Here is a 21,763-nt window from a genome sequence, read left to right as displayed (position 1 = left end):
AATTTGAAGAAATTTCATAAATGGCTAGTAAATATGTGTAAGAATATTTAACTGAGGTTGATTAGCGATGGATGTAAAATGAAATAACACAGTAAAATATAGTAATGTGAAGCATTTATATTCCAATTCTTAATCGACTAATTTATAATTGCTATGAAAAATTTCAGCTTATATCAAATATGACAAAATTACATCCTTCAACAAAGTCCTAGTTCTATTGAATAATCCAATACAAATTCAAATTTCAATATCTTAAAGTAAATGGGGGAAAACCAAAATATACATACCTTTTCCTTTTGTCACTTTCATTATTTGTGAGGCAAAGTCAGTTGACCTTGAATTAGTGAAATGCTTATCAGAAAGCTGAGGGAATCGTTGTTGCAGATATGCCTTCTTTTCTGCTGATCCAACACTTGTAAATACTTCACAGCCATAGTGCAGGGCTATAGATATAGCAGCTTGTCCAACTCCTCCACTTCCAGAGTGGATAAGAACTCGGTTTCCAGGTTTTATCCTGCCCCTTACAACCAAGGCATAGTATGCTGTTGTATAAACTACAGGAACTGTGGCTGCATCGTCTAAAGACCAAGTATCGGGTACAGACCATAGAAACTTCTTACTAACATCTATTGTTGTAGCCAGACCCTAAAATAAAATTAACAGTGTCAATAGATTAACAATTCTTGCTAAAAAAGAGTTTTAAGAAACATAATTGGCATTGATCAAAAAGCTACGTTCTCAAACAGTAAGCTTTCATAGAAGCTGAATTGCATTTACTAGTTATAATTATTTTTGATTGTTCCCTTATTTTGAACACAAGAGATAATCTTGCTATGTACAGTGTACTAAAGTTGACAAATTCTAATGATTTATAATCATTTACTGAAAACAGATGTTCCCTTTTTAAGTAGCTCAGTAGTAACTCTTTTTTTCAGTAGAAATCTATAAATTTAATGAATGTCATGTTTGAGTAAACCATGATAAATCTTACAAAACTTTTCTTCAACAACAAAGTTATTATCAAGTTTACACCAAACCATATTTTAACAAAAGTATTTGTTCATACTTTAAAATTTTATTAAAGCAAAATACCTTTGCAGGGACAAGTCCCATTACTCTTTTCCCTGTTTCATCAACTCCTGATACCTCCATTCCCAGAATGCAATCTTGTGCTGCAAGGTCTCCTGGGATAGCATCAGCTGGTAGTCTGCCTGTAGCTAACATCACATCTCTGAAATTCAATGCCGCATAATGGACATGACAAAGATGTTTGCTGTCATCTCCTCTGTAGAACTTGAGTGGGGATTCAATCCACGTCAGACTAGATAGATCTCCTTTTATCTGTACATTAATGTATGCATGTTGACATGGCTTTTTATTGTGTAATATTTCTACAAAGTATAAATAAAGAATGGTTTAAAAATTGAAGTAGACACTTTAAATGAAGTTTATTAAATGATACTAGAATCATGGACAATTGTGGAGCCTCCACAGAGAAAAGCTTTGAAGCATCTTCTAGTTAAATTTCAATTGTAATAAGATTCCACATATATAATATTTCGTGTAAATTATCCCTCTTCCTATAAATTTTTATCCAAAGAAAATTTTAAAACTTGTTATGTTGTCCTTTTTTCATAGAAAACCTGAAAACTTGTTCTTTATATGTTAAAAGAGCCTCAAAACCAAGTCAACTTAAGCAATATTGTTGAAACATAGAATTATCCAGTTGTTAACATGGTTAACTAGAACACTTACCTTTTTTCATCGGGAGATGTCTGAAAGTTCCCCATTGTCCATTTTTATAAACATTTACCATCAGGTCTTTTTGTATCAGTTGATTAAATTCATTTTCTACTGAGACATCCAGCTTAGCCTTATCACAGTTGAAAATACACCTAAAATTCACATAAACATGAAACACATCAGTAGTAGTAAACAGTTTAGCTTGAAGAAAATTGCTTAAAAAATTAAAAGAAAAATATTTCAGCTATTTATCAACTTTCTGGTTTTAGCTTTTAAACAAAGGTTTTAATGCTAATGCCTAAACAAATAACACAAAATACTCAACAAGTTAAAATGTTGCAATATTTGTAAATACAAATTGTAGAATTTTAATTACCTCAACTTTTCTCCACCAGGTTCTTTCTTCAGACAATTAAACATTCCCATAATTCCATTCAAAGGTTCAGAGTTCACCAACATCCAAAGATTTTTTTCTTGTACATTTATCACTTCCTGTTTCATAGTATTAAACCAGGAGCCATTCAAATCTTCAACATGTACTTCTTTCACCTCATCTCTGATGACATTTCTACTTACACGGATTAAGAACAATGTGGACAAATGACAAGAACGCTTGAAAATTATTTCATATCCAGCATCTTCAAATATCTTGCACCATTGCTGTTCAGAACAGTAGCAGTAACAGCTACGTTCATCATCAATTTGAAGTACATCTTGCCAAAGATTGTCTACTGAAAACGCTATAGGAAAATTATTTGTTACTTCTTCTATCAGAATGAAGCCATTTCCTGTAATGGCAGACGACAGATTTGATAATGTTTTTGCAATATTGCTTTCTTTATGGAGAACATTCCTGGCAACTAAAATGTCAACTTTTTTTAAGTCTGAAGGAGGATTTGACGTAATATCCCATTCAACAAAATCTAATTCATGCTCAGAATTCTCCATTTCATTGACCTTTTTATCAGCTACTGAATAAGCGACGTTTATCATTGGTTGAGAATTGACCAATGGGACGATGTTATCATACATTGATCTTCTGCTGGCACCAACTTCTAGAATACTGAATGAATGAGACAGACTATTTTCAATGACAATGTCTAAACAAGGTTTGAGTATTTCAGGATGAGACATTAAGGAACTCATATCTACTTCCGAATCTAAATGTCCATTCTCTATTCCGCTATCATCGAGTTCCTCAAATATGCTTCTTAATTTCAAATATAAATCGCCATCTAATTGTTCAAATTCAGCGACATTTTCAGACATGAAATTTCCATTCTCCAGCTGTTCCAAGAAGATTTTAACAGGGTCAATTTTTGAGTGATTCAATTTGTTATTGCACCTTACCATGAGCCTATTGACAGCATAAGCAGAACAGCTATTTATATACTTCTGGAGATCATTGTCTATAAAATTATTGCATGTATAGGGCACAAAACTATATTCCTCTAGCACTGGCTCAGCTTGTTGATGCCGCCGTGGTGCCACTGTGGCATGGAGACCAAGAATTTCAACTCCACCAGAAGAACAAGTGTTGAGATCTTTGTCAATTTTCACAAACGTCACTGAAAAATATGTAGTTTTTTTCATAAGTAATATTAATGTACCCGACACATCAAGATATTTATCTTGTAAAATATCTTTGCAGGAAAAGAGGTATGAATACTTACTTTTAAGAAAAAAACAAAATTTTGGACACACATTGACAAAAAGAGAAAGATAGAAGCAGGACGCATTAGAGAAGTCCTCAAGAATCACACAAAATCCTTATAAATATCTGACAAAAAGGAAGCAAAGTTCTCATCTATTGTAATAATTCACTTAAGTTTTCAATTTATTAAATATCGTAAACAAAAAAAATTCTGAAACTAATAAAAAAGAACATACCACTGTGGCCATCATTTGTTTGATACACATGGTTCTCCTGGATGGTGGGGTCCACGGACATGGCAGTAATCCTGGTAGGTAGCCTAAGACAACCATCAGACACACCCAATATTGACATCTGTAGCATGGTGTCTATGTACGACACCCAGTTACCATTCCATAACAATTCACCTGTGTCACCTGTAATTAAAGTCATTAAGATAATATTACAAAGCTATCAAATAACTCTTATAGGCCTCTTCATATTAAGCAATTATGAGGTCAGGATGTGGGTCCTTCATTGGTTTTTTTTTTTTTAAATATTAAGACCATTTTTCTCTATTCCTTATATTTCAGAACCCCATTATTCTCTTTTTTCTATATTGTGTTTTTTATTTTTTTTTTTATCTCTATCTTTATTTTTGGGCCCTTAATTTATTTGCATTTTTAATTATTCTCAATTCTGTAAACCCCATCTAGACTCTCAATAATACAAGATCTGTAAACCCCATCTAGACTCTCAATAATACAAGATCAACTACTGTCATGAAGGTGGATTCATATGTTTCCGTGGATTAAAGATATGTTGTATTTTCGTAAATATTTGATTCTGTGGTTTTGCCAAAGTCTGCATAAAAGCTTAAAAAAATTTGGTTTTATATCTTATACCTTCAATATTTGTTCGTAGAATGCCTCTGAAGTCTGGTCCGTAATCGTATCCCCTGAGCCTCAACTCTTTATACACATCAGATGATGTCAGAGGTAATTCTTCCTCTTGATTTCGGTCCACTGTCTCAACAGGGGCAGATAACACTGATATACTTCCACTACATACTAATGTATCGCCCTCAGTGATTTCAAAAGATCCGGATGATTCCATTATATTCACTTTCAACTTAACTTTGCCTAGTAAAATAAGAACATTTATTAATTATTTATAAAATTACAAATTTCAACCATTAATTTCATCAAGAGCTGTTTTATAAATCATCGATGATTTAAAACAAGAAATATGATGTCTTAATTGAATTTTGACCGATGAAAAACTTAGATCAGTGGAACCACAAACACAATAATAAAAAATAATCAACCAGTTGTGGGAAGTATAATTCAAAAAAATGTATAATGCATATTACAAACAAGAATGTGTCCCAAGTACACGGATGCCCCACTCGCACTATAATTTTCTATGTTCAGTGGACCGTGAAATTGGGGTCAAAACTTTAATTTGGAATTAAAATTAGAAAGATCATATCATAGGGAACATGTGTACTAAGTTTCAAGTTGATTAGACTTCAACTTCTTCAAAAACTACCTTGACCAAAAACTTTAACCTGAAGCAAACGGACGCACAGACGGACGAACGGATGCACAGACGGAGGAACGGACGCACGGACGAATGGAGGCACACACCAGAAAACATAATGCTCCTCTACTATCATAGGTGGGGCATAAAAACAGAATATGAGAAAGTTGATCCCAAAAAAAAATCCCCAGGAAATAGCTTTCACATAAGCTCACCTTCAGATGGCAAAATAGTAGCTCTATAAATATTGACATTCTCAAACTTGACAGGCATCTCATTGTACACGTAACCTTTCATCTTAGCAAGTGATCTCCAGGCTAGTACTAAGTATCCTGTGGCAGGGAATAAGACACGCCCCTCAATGGTATGACCAATCAGATAATTGTCAGGAGAATTCAATGAAATGTCAATTTCATAGGTGGCACCACCATGTGATCCTGATGTCCCTGTTGGAAAATCTTCAGCTGCTGGTACATCCCACGATACTTCATGATCCCAACCTACCAAGGGAGAAATCATTGGGGTTCCTTTCGGTACAGGAAACTTAACTGGATTACAGAGCTTCAATGGGTCCATGTTCACTCCATTGAGGAAGCATCTGAAAAAGTAAAATTGATTTTTTTCCAGTGAAATAGTTAAAAGATCTTCTATCATACAAATCATACCAGGAACTTTTATACAATTTGTAATCATATTTTTGTTGATTATTGACATTCATCTTAGTTTATTTCATTGGGATAAATTAATGTGTTAAAGTACTGTGAAGCTTTCAATCTGCACAAACTGTAAAACTCCAACAGTGTCTTTAAAGGAGTAGGTTCAGAAAGACCCCTTTTTGGCCTCAAAATATAGCAGTTTTACAAAATTGTTAAAATGTAAACTTTTAGTTATTTATTGGACAGAAGAATGGTTCTGCTACACAAATATGGGCTGTTTTTGACAATACAATGCACATATATCATGCACTAGCACCATTAAGTCATGCTAAATTACTGAAATCTTCACAATTCTAGCGTTTTAGTTAAATTTTAATCGGTTTCCGTGTAAAACGAAAGTGGTCGCATTCGTGTTCATCCTAAATATTGAAATGTAAGTTGTATTTGATGATAATACACAACATATATAAAGGTTGAGGATGAACACAGATGCGGCCACTTTCATTTTTGACAAAAACCATCTCAAAAGTGACGTTTTTTGGCATATTTGGTAGATTTCTCATATTTGAGCTTGAATTGGAATGTTTTTAATGACCAAATTAGTTAAAATCTTTCACATAAATTCATTGAATCAAATGAAATAGACACTTTAAAAGTGTTTAAAAAGTAGTCAAAATCTATCGTCAGATAAACTTGAAATTTGAGGCCAAAATCGGTCCTTACCGGACCTACTCCTTTGTTGGTGAATCACTTATTCTGCAATGAAATCTCATATCAGAACCAAGTATCTTGGTGTCCATTTGGACATTAAAACAAGCCTTACATTTTGTAAAATAACTTTCATAATACAAAAAACTAACTTTTGTTCTGTTTATTTTATTTGCCATAGAAATTCTCATGTATGTGAATGTCATATTCAAACTTTGGTTATCCAATAAAAGAATTTCAAAATTGACATACTTTCCAAGACTAGTCAGGAAGAATTCCACATTATCCTGATGACCTCTTTTCATTAGTCCAACAAAAGTACAATTTGGTCCTAGAGATCTCTTCAAAATAGCCTGAAGTAAACAATGAGGTGCTATCTCTATGACAACAGCATTGTGAGGTACATGTTTCAGGGCCTCCTGGAACAGAACAGGGCTAACTAAGTTGTTGACATGATACTCAGCAGATGAATATTTGGCTAGGTCTGAGTGCCAGTTGGATTCTGGGATAGAGGAACTTATCCACTTCTTGCTTCTAGGTTTAGGGACAATTATCTGAAAGATAAAGCATTAATATTTCTCAATAAAAATTGGTTTCAACTAAAAATTACAGCAATAATAAAAATGATCATCTGCAAGAAAAACAAATTAGACAAATCTTGATGCTTGCATGGCAATGCTTAAAAGAGCAAGTACTGCAGCAGTATTTTAAAATAAAACTTTTAACTGAGAAGAAAAAAAATATAAATTTTCAATAATTACATTTTGCCATAGAAAACCAGATGCTCCGCAGGGCGTAGCTTTATACGACCGCAGAGGTTGAACCCTGAACGGTTGGGGCAAGTATGGACACAACATTCAAGCTGGATTCAGCTCTAAATTTGGATTGTGATTAAATAGTTGACACAGCATAGGTTTCTGACACAGAATGAATGTGTTCTAATGAACTTAAAATTTTTGTTTTCTCTTAGAGCAATTCACTATGCTGTTGAATATTAATCCTCTCAAAAAAATGTTTGAAGAAATTTTCTTTTTTATTTATGAAATTTCAAATGAGAAAAATTGAACCCAATTTTTTTAATCACATCCCCCTTTCCCTTATTACAAAACTAATCTCAATTAAAATTTCTAATGGAGTTTGCAACAATAACTACTCATTTAAATACATCATAAAATATTAAGATGTAAAAAAACTGCTTGTTATCACTGAATGGTAAAGATTATTTTAATTTATCAGTTGGTAGTAAAAAGTGAATATACATTGTATATTGTATATAACAAAGATTTAAGTTGATTCTGGACAAAGAAAGATAACTCCAATTAAAAAAAAATCTTGCTATTGCACAATATTTTGCAATTAGATATTTCTTGCTTACTATTCTGGACAAAGAAAGATAACTCTAATTAAAAAAAAATTTCTATTTCACATTATTGTGCAATTAGATATTTCTTGCCATTGCGCAATACTGTGCAATTGAAAAGACTTGCTATTGCACAATACTTAATATAATAATTTTAGATCCTGATTTGGACCAACTTGAAAACTGGGCCCATAATAAAAAATCTAAGTACACTTTTGGATTCAGCATATCAAAGAACCCCAAGATTTCAATTTTTGTTAAAATCAGACTAAGTTTAATTTTGGACCCTTTGGACTTTAGTGTAGACCAATTTGAAAACAGGACCAAAAATGAAGAATCTACATACACAGTTAGATTTGGTATATCAAAGAACCCCATTTATTCAATTTTTGATGAAATCAAACAAAGTTTAATTTTGGACCCCGATTTGGACCAACTTGAAAACTGGGCCAATAATCAAGAATCTAAGTACATTTTTAGATTCAGCATATCAAAGAACCTAACTGATTCATTTTTTGTCAAAATCAAACTAAGTTTAATTTTGGACCCTTTGGACCTTAATATAGACCAATTTGAAAACGGGACCAAAAGTTAAGAATCTACATACACAGTCATGACAGTTAGATTCGGCATATCAAAGAACCCCAATTATTCAATTTTGATGAAATCAAACAAAGTTTAATTTTGGACCCTTTGGGCCCCTTATTCTGTTGGGACCAAAACTCCCAAAATCAATACCAACCTTCCTTTTATGGTTATAAACCTTGTGTTTAAATTTCATAGATTTCTATTTACTTATACTAACGTTATGTTGCGAAAACCAAGAAAAATGCTTATTTGGGTCCCTTTTTGGCCCCTAATTCCTAAACTGTTGGGACCTAAACTCCCAAAATCAATACCAACCTTCCTTTTGTAGTCATTAACATTGTGTTTAAATTTCATTGATTTCTATTTACTTAAACTAAAGTTATTGTGCGAAAACCAAGAATAATGCTTATTTGGGCCCTTTTTTGGCCCCTAATTCCTAAACTGTTGAAACCAAAACTCCCAAAATCAATCCCAACCGTTCTTTTGTGGTCATAAACCTTGTGTCAAAATTTCATAGATTTCTATTAACTTAAACTAAAGTTATAGTGCGAAAACCAAGAAAATGCTAATTTGGGCCCTTTTTGGCCCCTAATTCCTAAAATGTTGGGACCAATACTCCCAAAATCAATACCAACCTTCCTTTTGTGGTCATAAACCTTGTTTTAAAATTTCATAGATTTCCATTCACTTTTACTAAAGTTAGAGTGCGAAAACTAAAAGTATTCGGACGACGACGACGACGATGACGATGACGACGACGACGACGCCAACGTGATAGCAATATACGACGAAATTTTTTTCAAATTTTGCGGACGTATTAAAAATCACTCCTCAAACAAAAATGTCCTTTTTATCTCTGTTTAAAGGCTTAATCATCATAAATATTTCTATATATTGGTATTTTTACTTCAACAAAAACAATTTAAACTCTTAAATGGCATCAGAAAGCATAAACTTGACATTACAAAAAACATCAATGATGCATCATAATCTAGAGAATAAACTTTCTCCCACATAATTGTATATTTATATTCCCTTTTCCCACCGACTTACATTTAATAAAGCCGATTTAAGTGTTGGTGCTGTTTGTGCCATGTAATAAGAATGGAAGGCAACACCAGAACTGTTAACTTCCTTGGCAAAGATTTGTCTCCCCTTAAGTTCTTTAACAAACTCTGACACTGCAGCTGCAGGTCCAGATACCGTAACTGTATCTTCTGAATTATGACAGGCAGGTACGACACCTGGTGGACATTGCAGTCTTGCTTCTTCCCATGACAAACCTAAATGGAAAAAAATATATTGGTGTCATCATCATTCATAAAATCAAACATTTGAAATGAATATCAAAAATGTATACTGACTTCTTAAATTTGTGCACAATAATAGAAGGCTGTAAAATCAGTCCTTTTCAAATGCAAAACAATGTCACATTGTGAATATATAATAAATAATTTTTCATATGTCAAACTATTATGTCTCTTGTATATTTACCAACAAGGTTAGGAAAACAGTGAAAAAATTAATTGCAACAAAATTGATAAGAAAGGTCTTAATGTGAAATGTAATTCAGTTACTGGATTTCCTGTCGTTAGCAAAAAAAAGATTTTTTTTTATTGTACTTTGATTTTACAAATATGAAGCAAATGAACTATTGAAAAAATGGTCATAATATAAAGTGATTAAAATTCTATTGAAACATACCAACAGCTGCCATGCCACCTGGTGGTAATTTAGCCTCTTTGATACATCTGCCTCTCCAGTAAGCTGCAAGAACAGCTTCTTCTGATGTGAGAGAGCCATCAGCATAGGCACAGCCTAACTCTCCAACTGAATGACCAACTATACCATCTGGGTTAATACCCATGGCCAAAATAACGTCAACCAATGCAACCTGAAAAAATTAAACATTTTGAAAAGAACTTATTATATTAACAGTAATAACAAATATTTCATGTAAAAGGGACCTAAAAAAAATTGTCAACAAATACATTGATTGAAAAGAATCGGAAAAGTGGACATAGAGAGAGAGCTGGACAATTATAATTAACGCTGCAAAACAGAATATTTTTTCAGAATTTTTGCATTAATTCAAGATTTTTTGACGTAAAAATCCAATCAAAGATTTTTTTATTTTATTTTTTTAGCAGGAAGCAATGCATTTTTATCTACACTTATAGAAGAAATCAAATATGTTAAAGAAAATTTTACTTCATCTCAAATCATTTTAAATACCTGTATTGCAGCAATCCCAACAAATGAATTGATTGTATCATTAAAATCATCTTCAGTCCCTTCCGTCAATAATTTGTAAAGTTCTACACCATATACTCTTAGCACTCCATCAGACTTCAATATAGACTTCTTAAATTTAGGTACCACCATCATCATTTTACCCATACCACACCATTGTGTTCCCATTCCAGCGAAGACAAACCAAACTGGACGTTTTTCATCTTGTGGTACTGACTATAATAAATGAAGAACATGTCAAGTCATGTGAAGGTACAATTCAAATTAATCAATTTAACTTAACACAGCTTTAACAATAATTTTCATTCAATTTCTACAAAAAAATTGTCAATACAACGCTTAAGGATGTTTGCTTTGGATTTTTTTGGTCAGATTTTCGGAATCCTCTGGTTTTATCCATTTGAATGCCTTAAAAAATTTTGCCCATGAACCCCCATTTTTCTTTTTATAAATCTTTTACATGTATAATTATGTGCTATTTGTAAAAGTCTTATAAAATCTTATTTATTTTATAATAGTATTTGAGAATTTTAACTGGTCAATGATAAAGTTATGAAAAGTCAAGAGCTCTAGAGAACATTTTCCCGCCAAAATTCCAATGGCTAATATCTCGAAAACAAGCACATTGACCCCTATATTTTTGTTGCTTTTTTTGATTCCTCAATTAATTCCATATAAATATATACTAGTTTTATGAAAAGTTATTTATTCTGAATCTGAGCAGCGAACATCCTTAATTGAACAAGAATATTGTTTGAAACCATTCTTTGCAAATATGCATCATTTTTCATGTTCAATGATCTGAAGAATCTGTGTAGAAACAGAAATTTTACATATATTTTTTAAAATCTACACTGTAATGAACATGTGTACTAAGCTTTATATTGATGTGACCACAACTTCATGGTAAACTTGAATTTTGCTGATCAATACAAGATTGATGAATAAACTCAAAGACTTAGGGAGCTACCATTTGATTTTTATGGGGGGGCTAGGATGAAATTTGAAAAAAATAGGCAGGACAGGAGTTTTGAGTAAAAAAAAAGGCAGGATGAGACACTTGCAAAAAAAAAAGTCAGGAAGACAATTTAGGTAAAAAAAAGTCAGGATAAACTAAAAAAAGAAGGCAGGACCGAACAGAGTGAAAAATAAAAAGGCAGGACAGAGATTACAGCTAAAAAAAAATGTAGGACAAAATTTTTCATCCTAGCCCCCCCCCCCATAAAAATCAAATGGTATCTCCCTTACAGACAAGAGCATGAATGTACAGTGTGGAAGACATAATACCCCTCCTAATTCACAGGCAGGGCATTAAAAATGTTTAAAGGGCTTTCATGCTTTTCTGAAAATATATCCAATAAAATTAAGTTAAATTAATGTTCTTGTTGAGTGAACTTAGCAGACTTTATTGATACAAGAATCACGACATAAAAGATTTATGACACTTTATAGTCATACCTGGATTTCCTGAATTTTGTTTTCTGCATTAAGAACGCTAAAACCTCTGTACATATGATTGCAGTTTCTTGATCCATTTAGAAGTGAATGAAAATGAATATCTTTGCTTTGCTCTTCTGCCGATGACAGAATTTTCTCTAAACCCTGTTTTGTTCTTGAAGAATACAGAAAAAGTCTTTTAGATAGATCACAGGCATTTGTGTCTCTGTCAACATTTGGTTTTAATACTGCATGAACATTTGAACCTCCAAAGCCAAAAGAATTTACGGCCACCAGACTGCCATTTAAAGGTGTTCTTTCTGTAACAACTTCTAATCTGCCATCAGTTAGACCTGGGATGTCAGTGTTTGGTGATTCGTAGTGTAGATTTGCTGGCATTTGTTTGTCTTCCATACCAATTATTAGTTTTGTTATTGCTGCCAAACCTATAATGCATTAATATCAATTAATAGTTGAAGTCTAGAATACAAGAACATATGTGTAGTATTTCTATAATTAGTTCTTTGAAAAATGCAACCTTTTAATTTGACATAAGTGAGAACATTTTCTATGTTCAGTGGACCGTGAAAATTCAGGTAAAATCTCTAATTTGGCATTCAAATTAGAAAGATCATATCACAAAGAACATTTGTACTAAGTTTCAAGTTGATTGGACTTCAACTTCATCAAAAACTACCTCAACCAAAAACTTTAACCTGAAGCTTGACAGACAGACAGACAGACGAACGAACAGACCGACTCACAGACCAGAAAACATAATGCCCATAAATGGGGCATAAAAACTATTCTGTAACATTTGTTTTAAATTCTTTTTTTTTACCTGAAAAGAGTGAATTTCAAAACATTGCACAAGTATTTTCTTCACTTGATATTAAGTTATGTCAAATTTCAATGTGTTCTGCACTTGCTTTATCAATGATCTACATCAGAATTCTCAATGATCTACATCAGAATTCTCAAAAAGGGTTGGTCCAAATGATTCGACCAACAAACTTTTGCAAAGGACTGACACAATTTTGGTATTCTGCAATAGAAATAATAGTGAGGACCAGCAGATTTTCTTCAAGGACCAATTAAGGAAAAAAGATCTTTAAAAGTTTTATTTTTGGCCATAAAAAAGAATATGTTCAACTTTGTTTGCCCTAACTCTACCTACCCAGAAAATAGCTGCCTACTCAAAATCTTTTATTGTCTTTATTAGAAAAAGTTTTTAATCATATCTGCATGACAAAAAAAATAACCGACACTTCCTTTTCTCCTTTTCAAAATAAAAAAAAAAGAAATTGCCTACCTTCCTGCCCACTGTCTCTACCTTTAGGTAGGGTTTGGGCAAACCAACAAAATATTAATATGGCCTTAATTTGTAGCAAGGAGTTCATGCAGTCACTTTCTATCAAATATATTTACACACCTGAAGCTGGCTCTGGATGGCCCATATTAGATTTGATAGAACCAATCAAAAGTGGTGTTGACCTGTCCTTACAAAACACATCACAGATAGCATTCAGCTCTTGTGGGTCACCAGCTTTAGTACCAGTTCCATGAGCCTCTACATACTCTACCAAGGCAGGATCAATACACGCTTCACTGTAGACGTCATTTAATAACTGTTTCTGTACGTAACCAGAAGGAAAGGTGATTCCTGGAAATAAAATTATAAGTTTTATACTATACACATGGAAAAAAGTATTGCAACACCAAATTGAAATTAAAATTAAAAAAACACTCTTTATTTTTTTGTGATATAATTTGTTAAAATAGAACCAGTTAAACATTATTTAAATATCACCTGAGTTTGATCAATAATTATCGACTCTATAAGTTCTTATCTGCACATGCAGCTACTGTATCCGTAAACAGCAAAACAGGTGTTTTTATCCTCATTGTTTTCAACACTTTAAATAACCAAGTTTATAAATTTAGGTGATTGACACCTTGTAATGGGTTCTCCACAACTCTTAACCGCAGCAAGATGGCAGATTATCAGCATGACAGAAGCAGGAATGTTGCTGTGATAACCACACGTATTGTTGGTCATCACCATTCCATTATTAGTCGTTTTGAGAATAAAAATCGGGCAATTAACGATGTTAAAGATTATCCGAGATCAAAAAGACCCCTTATGCCATCTGCTGAAGAAAATCAAGCATAATGAAGCTTGGTCAGAAAGAAACCCATTGCATACAATACAATCATAAAAAAGAGATTGGTGGGCATACAGGAGCCTTTTAACAAAAATTGTTCGATATCGACTCATCGCTACTGGTTATTGTGCGATAAGACCATTTCGGGGACCTTTGCTAACAAACAAACACAGTTGTCCGTATCCAATGTAGAGCAGAGCTCGCCAAAGTTGGAAATAAGCATCGTGAAGGAAGATCCATTGTTCCAATGGAATTCGGTTTATCTTCCTTGGCCCGATCGTAGCCCGGATTTGAACCATATCGAGCATATATGGGACACTATTGGGCGTAATGTGCGCGAATGGACACCCCAGTCCAAACACGTGATGAAATAAACAATGCCCTTCATCAGAAATGGTTGCTGCTACCTTAGCAACAAATTAGTCGATTTATGCCAGGAATCAGAAGACGTTAAGTGGCGGTTAACCGTTTGAATGGAGGCTGCGCACAAAGTACTAATTCTTTGGCGTATAACGATCAACCATGATGTGAACTTTGAAATGTCTGACATTGTAAAGTTCGACTACAGTAAAAGTTGTAAAATGCAGTTTTTTGTACAAAAAACACGTCATTTTGTTATTAAGGTTGTGGTTAGATAAATCATTTTTTTTTCCAAATTTTTTTGTTCGTTAAAATGCCAATGTGATCAAAAGTATGTTTCAATATTACTTTACAAATATTTTATCAAATTCAATCCAAAATAAAAGGCTGATTTTTCAAGTCTTAAAAAATCAAGGTGTTGAAATACTTTTTTCCATGTGTATATAAATTCAGAAATTATTGCGAGGTTTTTATTAATGTGAAAAATGCAAGAGTTGTCAACGCAATAATTTAAACTTTAATTTTGAAATATTTTATATGAATAAAACAGGATTTTCTCAAAATCTTAAAAGTTAAAATAGCTTTTCAGTCTAAACTGACAAAATCGTAATAATATTTGCACGCAATAATTTCTGAATTTACGGTATATATGCAAGTCAAGAGTTTGTGTTTTTCTATTGTCAATGTGCTTTAAGCTAAAATCATTTTTTCAAAATAGTTCACATATTTAACTCGGCCTATTGGCTATTGATAAAATAGCTACTGCAGATTCATATATAATGGTAGGTACCAATTTTCATGGTTTCTGAATGAAATAACCACTCACTAAGTATAAATACTCTAAAAATTCTGTCTAAAAACATGAAAAATACTTATTAATAATCGATAGATTACCTTGTTCTTTGCTGCCATCAGAGTTTGTCTTTGAATTAACAATTGTTGAATATATTCTCTTGGCAATATTTTGTTTCTGTAAATAAATAGCTACAACACCTTCACTTCTGCAATATCCATCTCCTACAAATAATTAAAAAAAAATCCATTACTTTATAATACAACATCACCAATTCATATAAATTTATCAAAACAAGCTATTAAACAATAGAAATGCTCTGCGAGATTCACTGTTTGTCCTGTTTTCTAAAGCGCATACATATACAATGTATTGCACATAAATATATACTGAAAGTCTATAATAGATAAAGTTCAAAGGGAAATAATCTTGCAATACTAATTGATTGTCTCCCCTGCTAACATTTTTTTCACTCATGTTCATGCACTGATTATCCATTGTTCCATAACCTTCATCTTAATATTTTATTGTCAGAAAAAAATTATTGTAATCGTTGTATGAAATTTAAATCCCTCATTGGTCCATCATTGGTTGAATAAAGAATTTCTAATTTCTTGTTCTTCTTCTTGTATACCTCACCAAAAAACAAGGTCTTAAAAAAAAATTGAACATTTATATCCATGGGTCAAGAGATTCCATGTTGTAAATCTCTTGCTGAAGTTGGGAAGGACCTTGATTATATACCCGAACAAAAAGATTTTTCTACAATACTTGTTTCATACTTGAAGTCATACCTGAAGCATCAAAAGATTTACAAGTTCCTTCTGGGGACAACATTCCAAGTTTCTGGAACTGTAGTGATGTAGTCGGTTTCAGACACAAATTACAACCACCCACAATGGCTGAATCACAGTGACCTTGTCTAATGCTGTGTAATGCTTGGTCCATGGCTAACAAGCTGGAAGAACAAGCAGTGTCTATGGCAAAACTGGGACCTGAAATATATTATGAAAATATTAATTAAATACATTGCATCCTTCCCCAATATGTACAAAAGAGGTTTATCAAGGGTTTAAAAACCTGCAGCACTTCAAATAAAAATGTTTTTACTTGTCCTAATAAAGACTTTTTAATAAATATATGCAAATGAAAATATTAATTTTTTTCTTCATCTATAAAGTTAGACTGCATTAGAATCATAGATTCAACTTTAAACTGGCATAATGCATTTATCCTGCATTCGGCACAGCATATACAACTGCACTAAGTATATTTTGCATTGATATCAGGCTGAATGATTTTAAAGTTTAATATAAATGTTGATTTACAATTTAGGGCATACGATTTCATAATAGCTGGTAAAGAAAATTTCAGCTTTGCTATCTTATACATGATATATATCATAGTTTAAGTGTTTTAAAAGTGGTTTACTTGTACATGTACTAATTTATATTATATGGGTTTTTTTTTGCATCTTTTGTTTTTTTCATCAGAATGAATATACCTTACACATGTAACATATGTACATTCAACGAACCTTTGAAGTCAAAAAAGAAAGACAACCTATTGGCAAACATTGATCTGGTACATCCTGTCATACTGTAACCAACGGTTTTCTCCGGGTCACATGACCAAGCATCATGCGCCTCTGAGGCACTACAACCTATAAAAACACCCGTTTTAGACCCTCTAATGGTATCTGGGTTAACTCCTGGAATAAAAAATAGAAAACTTTCTTTAGAATGTAAGAAATGGGTCAGATAAACAAATATCATTTCCATATAGTTTTCGGTACAGATTCACAACTATAGATCATTAATTCAGTACATGTAAAAATTTTAGCATATTTATTTTTTATTTTATGAAAAATGAATAGGAATATGAAAAGGTCAATACTTTTGTTTTGTTGCAATCAGCTCTTATTTACAATTACGAAACTAGTTTAAAATTTCACCAGGTCTATTTGTAATTCAAGGGTGTGCAAAAGTAAATATTCTTTGTAATTTGAGCTATTAAAAAGCTACTGTAAAATCAGAAATTAATGCATGCATTTGTTATTGCAATTTTGTCATTTAAGACTTAAATGCCATTTTAATATATATGATTTTGAGAAAAATCCTGTTTAATTCATATAAAATATTTCAAAAACCTCGTAATAATTTCTGAATCTACAGTATATTAAAATGTTAATTAAGCTTGTCCTAGAAAAGTAAATGGCTAAAACATCAATTAGTTACCTGCATCTATTATGGATTCATATGTAACTTCAAGCAATAACCTCAGCTGGGGGTCCATACTGTTGGCCTGTTTTGGATGAACACCAAAGAAGGCTGCATCAAATTTTGTAATATCTTTCAACTTTCCATTTCTTGGAGGTAAACCATACAATCCTAAAAGATAGTGAAAAATAAATATTTACATTGTTTACATGTACAAATGAACTACAAAAAATCTTGTCCAACCCGCCGCAAATTTGCGCCTGTCCCAAGTCAGAAGCCTCTGGCCTTTGTTAGTCTTGTATGATTTTGAATTTAGTTTCTTGTGTATAATTCGGAGTTTAGTATGACATCCATTATCACTGAACTAGTATACATATTTGTTTAGGGGCAAACTGAAGGAGTTTCTCGCTACATTGAAGACCCATTGGTGGCCTTCGGTTGTTGTCTGCTCTATGGTCAGGTTGTTTTCGCTTTGACACATTCCCCATTTCCTTTCTCAATTTTAGTATTTTCTTTATTATTGAGCACACAATAATAGGAACTTACAATTTACAAAATATCATAATATGATTAAATTAAAGGTAGGTTGCAAAAAAATTAATTGATAACATCAAAATGAGATATTACGGCAAAAATATATATACAATGTACATTATTCAAAGTAGGTAACATTTTATTCCAAGTCCTTATTTGAAATTTTTCAAAATGTTTTGGGAATTTATTTTTTACAGAAACATTACATCTGGACTTTAAATTTTTGCTCCTCTCAGATTTTATCATCAGTTTTCTAGAGAGGAGAAAATTATTCAAAATGCTCTTCAGGAAAACATCTTTGATGTTGTGAATGCAGAGAAAGGATAACAATGATGGAAAAAGTTCATAGTCTTATAATTATCATCTGACCAAAGTGAATCAAAATGGTGACAAAATCCCTATACAGGCGGAAACCCAGTTGAAATAGAACAAAAGAATTGAAGCTCTTTGTTAGAGAAGGCGATAAATGCTTACTTAGTAACAAAAATATAAAAGTTAATAGAAACGAATAAAATGATAATTTTCTTCTCAATTACGAAGTGTTTTATTTTAAAACCACCATTTGCATAATTTTACAATTGATCTATTACATAGTAATGCAGAACAATTAGATATCAAGTTGACGACATGGGTATCTTCAAGTTGGATGTAGAAAATGCATAACCTCCGATTTTTTTTTTTAAATTACCACGGACGGAGAACATATCAATCTATTAGTTCAGTAATTTTTGTGTCTGCCCTTCCATTATGTGACTCAAAAAATGGGTAACAATTGTATCGAAAAGAGAAAATCAAGTGCACCTTTTTATGTTAGGGTGTGTTTGAGGTGTATATTTTGTCTTTAAAACGTACAAAGCAAGAGTATTTGATATATCATCTCGCTTCAGATTCTATCATTCTTATATATCAAAGCTACAGGTTGACTTTATATTAAACATAAAAAAATCACAATACGAAAAAATGAAATAAATGGGTCAAGTGAAATGCCTATCTTATGAATCACAAAAACAGAGTAGGTGTGTTAGAATAGCTATTTTTTACTAAAAGTTGGATGATGAAAATGCATATCTTAGAAAAAATATAATTTTTTGTGTGATAACTAGGGTTTATAATCTTCAACCACTGAAAATTTTTAGTCTGCCCTTCCACAAAATATTTAATTAGAATTTTTTTTATATGTTTAAGAATTTTCGAAAATTCCACCTGACAACCAATCAGGCAATAGTTTCAAGTTGAATCAATGCAGACAAGATCATTAACTGATGCTCATTAGATCTATAGTAGATACATTTGTCTTTTAAAATACAACTGACTTATATATTTAAGGATTGTAATGGTGCTATGTGGATACATTTATCGGTTTTCAAGAGCAAAAATCGGCAGCGCGTCATCCCTACAATGGCTTCCATTTCTACGATTGTGAAAATGAACTGGTGTAATGGGGAGATAATAAAACACTTTTGAGTATAGATATTTTCTGGGTAGGTAGGGATAGGGCATACAAACATATTCTTTTTATAGTAACATTTTGGTACTAAGTGTCCACTCATCATGCTCATTGGTAATTTATAAACCTGCACATGTTCAGAAAAAAAATTAAGATCTTCACTTAAGGAGGCTGGAGGGTATAAAAATTTCAAAAAAAATTAAACATTTGTTTTTCATTACAAATTTTATTTATTACCTTTTGTAGTTGTTTCTTTATCATATGGTACAAAAATTATTCAAAACAATTAATTCGCTTTGGCCCCAGATGACTTTCAAAATGTATACATCATTGAAAAAGTTCCAAATTATCTCCCTTTGGTGGAAAAATGCCATTTTTTGGCTTTTAAATTGAAATATCTTTTTTAACTCATCGGTGACCTATATTTTTTAATATAATTTCCATATATGCTGTTCTAAAATATTGTAAAATTTGAGCGATTTCTGTAATAAATTTCTTTTTTTTATTTCGATATTACCTTTATTTCTTCTATTAGTTCAACAGAAAAAAAACACCTTTACAAAAATCCATACATGTATGTATTTTTCGAAGGCAGATTGTGAGCGCAAATGAACGGTGACCCCATTTTTTTATTTTATTTTTCTATTAACTATAAAATAAGGTTCATTTATAGAAAAATATAGAGAAATCCTATATAAATGATTTAGACCTGCGAACCCCCTTAACAATTTTAAAATACCTTTTGGCCATCTCCTTTCATCATCTGTAACCATATCATCTTTGTTTATCAAATGTTGTCTAAATTCTTCAATATTGTCCGATTCTGGAAGTCGACAAGAAATACCACTAATAACAACATCATCTGTTGTGGTTTCCTGGTGAGATATGTCGGGGATGACGGTGGCAAAACTTGTATTCTCTTCCTCCCCAATATGGGGGGCATCATCTGGAACTCTGGCAGGCATTGCTTTTTAGCTGTTACCTAACCAAAACAGAGAGGAAAAATATCATTCAAGTACTTTTTAAAATAACTCCTGCAGAGGCGGATTTAAAGGGTTTTCCAGGCCCCACCCCCTTTTATGGGAAAAATTTGGTTGATTATATAGGGAATCACCAAAGCATGACTAGGCACCCTCTTAGGCAGTACCTGGGCCACCACTTAAGAAAATTCCTGGAACCGCCACTGTCATGCCAAAGTCAAAGGTAATTACTTATTTATATTATCAATGATAACACTTTCATGCTGATATTATTTTTTTTTAATTAAATGGGGATGCAGGATATTTGGGGGGATTGTGCATATAAAGATATTTATTTAAAGGGTAAAGAAGTGGGATCTTTTGGAAATAGACAAAGTAGGAAGTAGGAAGGAAGAAAAGATATAACATAGACATTTAAGACGGATTTAAGAAATGCATCCATGATTACATCCCCCCTTTTTCTTTTGTAAAATAAGAATTAGCTTTAAATACCTTCTTTTAATTTTCATCAAATACAGTAAATCAACATAAAATCACATACAGAATAAAATAATGTGTAGCCCCTTAATAGAGGAATTAGATGAACAGAATGAAAACTAATTTTTAGGAAATTGAAAAACTAAAAAAAAAGTTTTCCTTGGCCTACCTGAGTGTTATTTACATGCTTAATGATAACACGGAATAGACTGCGGATGACGCATCCCCTTATTTGTGCAATATTCTATAAAGTGTCAGTTCTTTTAATAAGGTATATTACAATTTTGTGTTACTTACCTCTCAGTTGCATGTAAAATAATGATTCAAAAATCTATTTATTACAAGATTTATTGACAAACAATTTTCAAGAAGTCATCCGACGGTCATGGTAAAACCTCGACCAATCCACGTGTTTTTTGATAGCGCCATATGTTATTGTCCAATCAAATCACGTCTACCACAAACGCGCCACGGCATAAACAAAACATAAAATTACTGATTTTTAACAAACCGCATGGGATCGTCAGAGTTCGTTTGAAATACTCGATTATCAATTAAATTTAAAAGGACATTCACGAAAGTAAACAAAATTCACGCGAATCTAATACAATTTAAACCATGCTTTAAACGTTTTAATATTACTGTGTAAATTACATCTATATGGACATTTATAATATTTCGTACAATCATTAACACGTGATTAATAAAAAAAAAAAAAGAGGCAGTATAGTATAGCTGGCCGGCAAAATAGTTTTTTTTTTGCCGTCTCAATAGCCATGATAGCATTTTTTCCGGCTCTGAAAAAATAGCATACTTAGCAGTTTCCGCTGGTAGTGTCACTGTGAATTATATAGAGTTTTGCCGGCTA

General features: G+C 32.3%; 1 protein-coding gene across 1 annotated transcript in view; it reads right to left on the bottom strand.

The window, feature by feature from the left end:
• The window catches only part of LOC139488637 (fatty acid synthase-like), a 29,663-nt gene extending 8,347 nt beyond the window's left edge, over positions 1–21,316 (bottom strand). Inside the window, exons 1-19 of the mRNA XM_071274420.1 lie at positions 21,193–21,316; positions 20,178–20,420; positions 17,476–17,628; positions 16,776–16,949; positions 16,033–16,233; positions 15,340–15,462; positions 13,353–13,583; positions 11,942–12,366; positions 10,466–10,699; positions 9,935–10,124; positions 9,284–9,513; positions 6,535–6,836; positions 5,134–5,516; positions 4,282–4,518; positions 3,634–3,813; positions 2,120–3,311; positions 1,756–1,895; positions 1,093–1,391; positions 288–645 (exon numbers count right to left, since the gene is read on the bottom strand). Coding sequence (XP_071130521.1) covers positions 288–645; positions 1,093–1,391; positions 1,756–1,895; positions 2,120–3,311; positions 3,634–3,813; positions 4,282–4,518; positions 5,134–5,516; positions 6,535–6,836; positions 9,284–9,513; positions 9,935–10,124; positions 10,466–10,699; positions 11,942–12,366; positions 13,353–13,583; positions 15,340–15,462; positions 16,033–16,233; positions 16,776–16,949; positions 17,476–17,628; positions 20,178–20,403 — 5,278 coding nt within the window. The 5' untranslated portion in view covers positions 20,404–20,420; positions 21,193–21,316. The remainder of the gene's footprint in view (positions 1–287; positions 646–1,092; positions 1,392–1,755; positions 1,896–2,119; positions 3,312–3,633; positions 3,814–4,281; positions 4,519–5,133; positions 5,517–6,534; positions 6,837–9,283; positions 9,514–9,934; positions 10,125–10,465; positions 10,700–11,941; positions 12,367–13,352; positions 13,584–15,339; positions 15,463–16,032; positions 16,234–16,775; positions 16,950–17,475; positions 17,629–20,177; positions 20,421–21,192) is intronic.
• Between the last annotated feature and the right edge of the window lie 447 nt (positions 21,317–21,763).

The sequence above is a fragment of the Mytilus edulis genome, chromosome 9, assembly GCF_963676685.1.
Source record: "Mytilus edulis chromosome 9, xbMytEdul2.2, whole genome shotgun sequence".
NCBI classification, from domain to species: domain Eukaryota; kingdom Metazoa; phylum Mollusca; class Bivalvia; order Mytilida; family Mytilidae; genus Mytilus; species Mytilus edulis.
The sequence above is the reverse complement of the archived record's forward strand: the minus strand, read 5'-3'. Positions and strand labels throughout refer to the sequence as shown.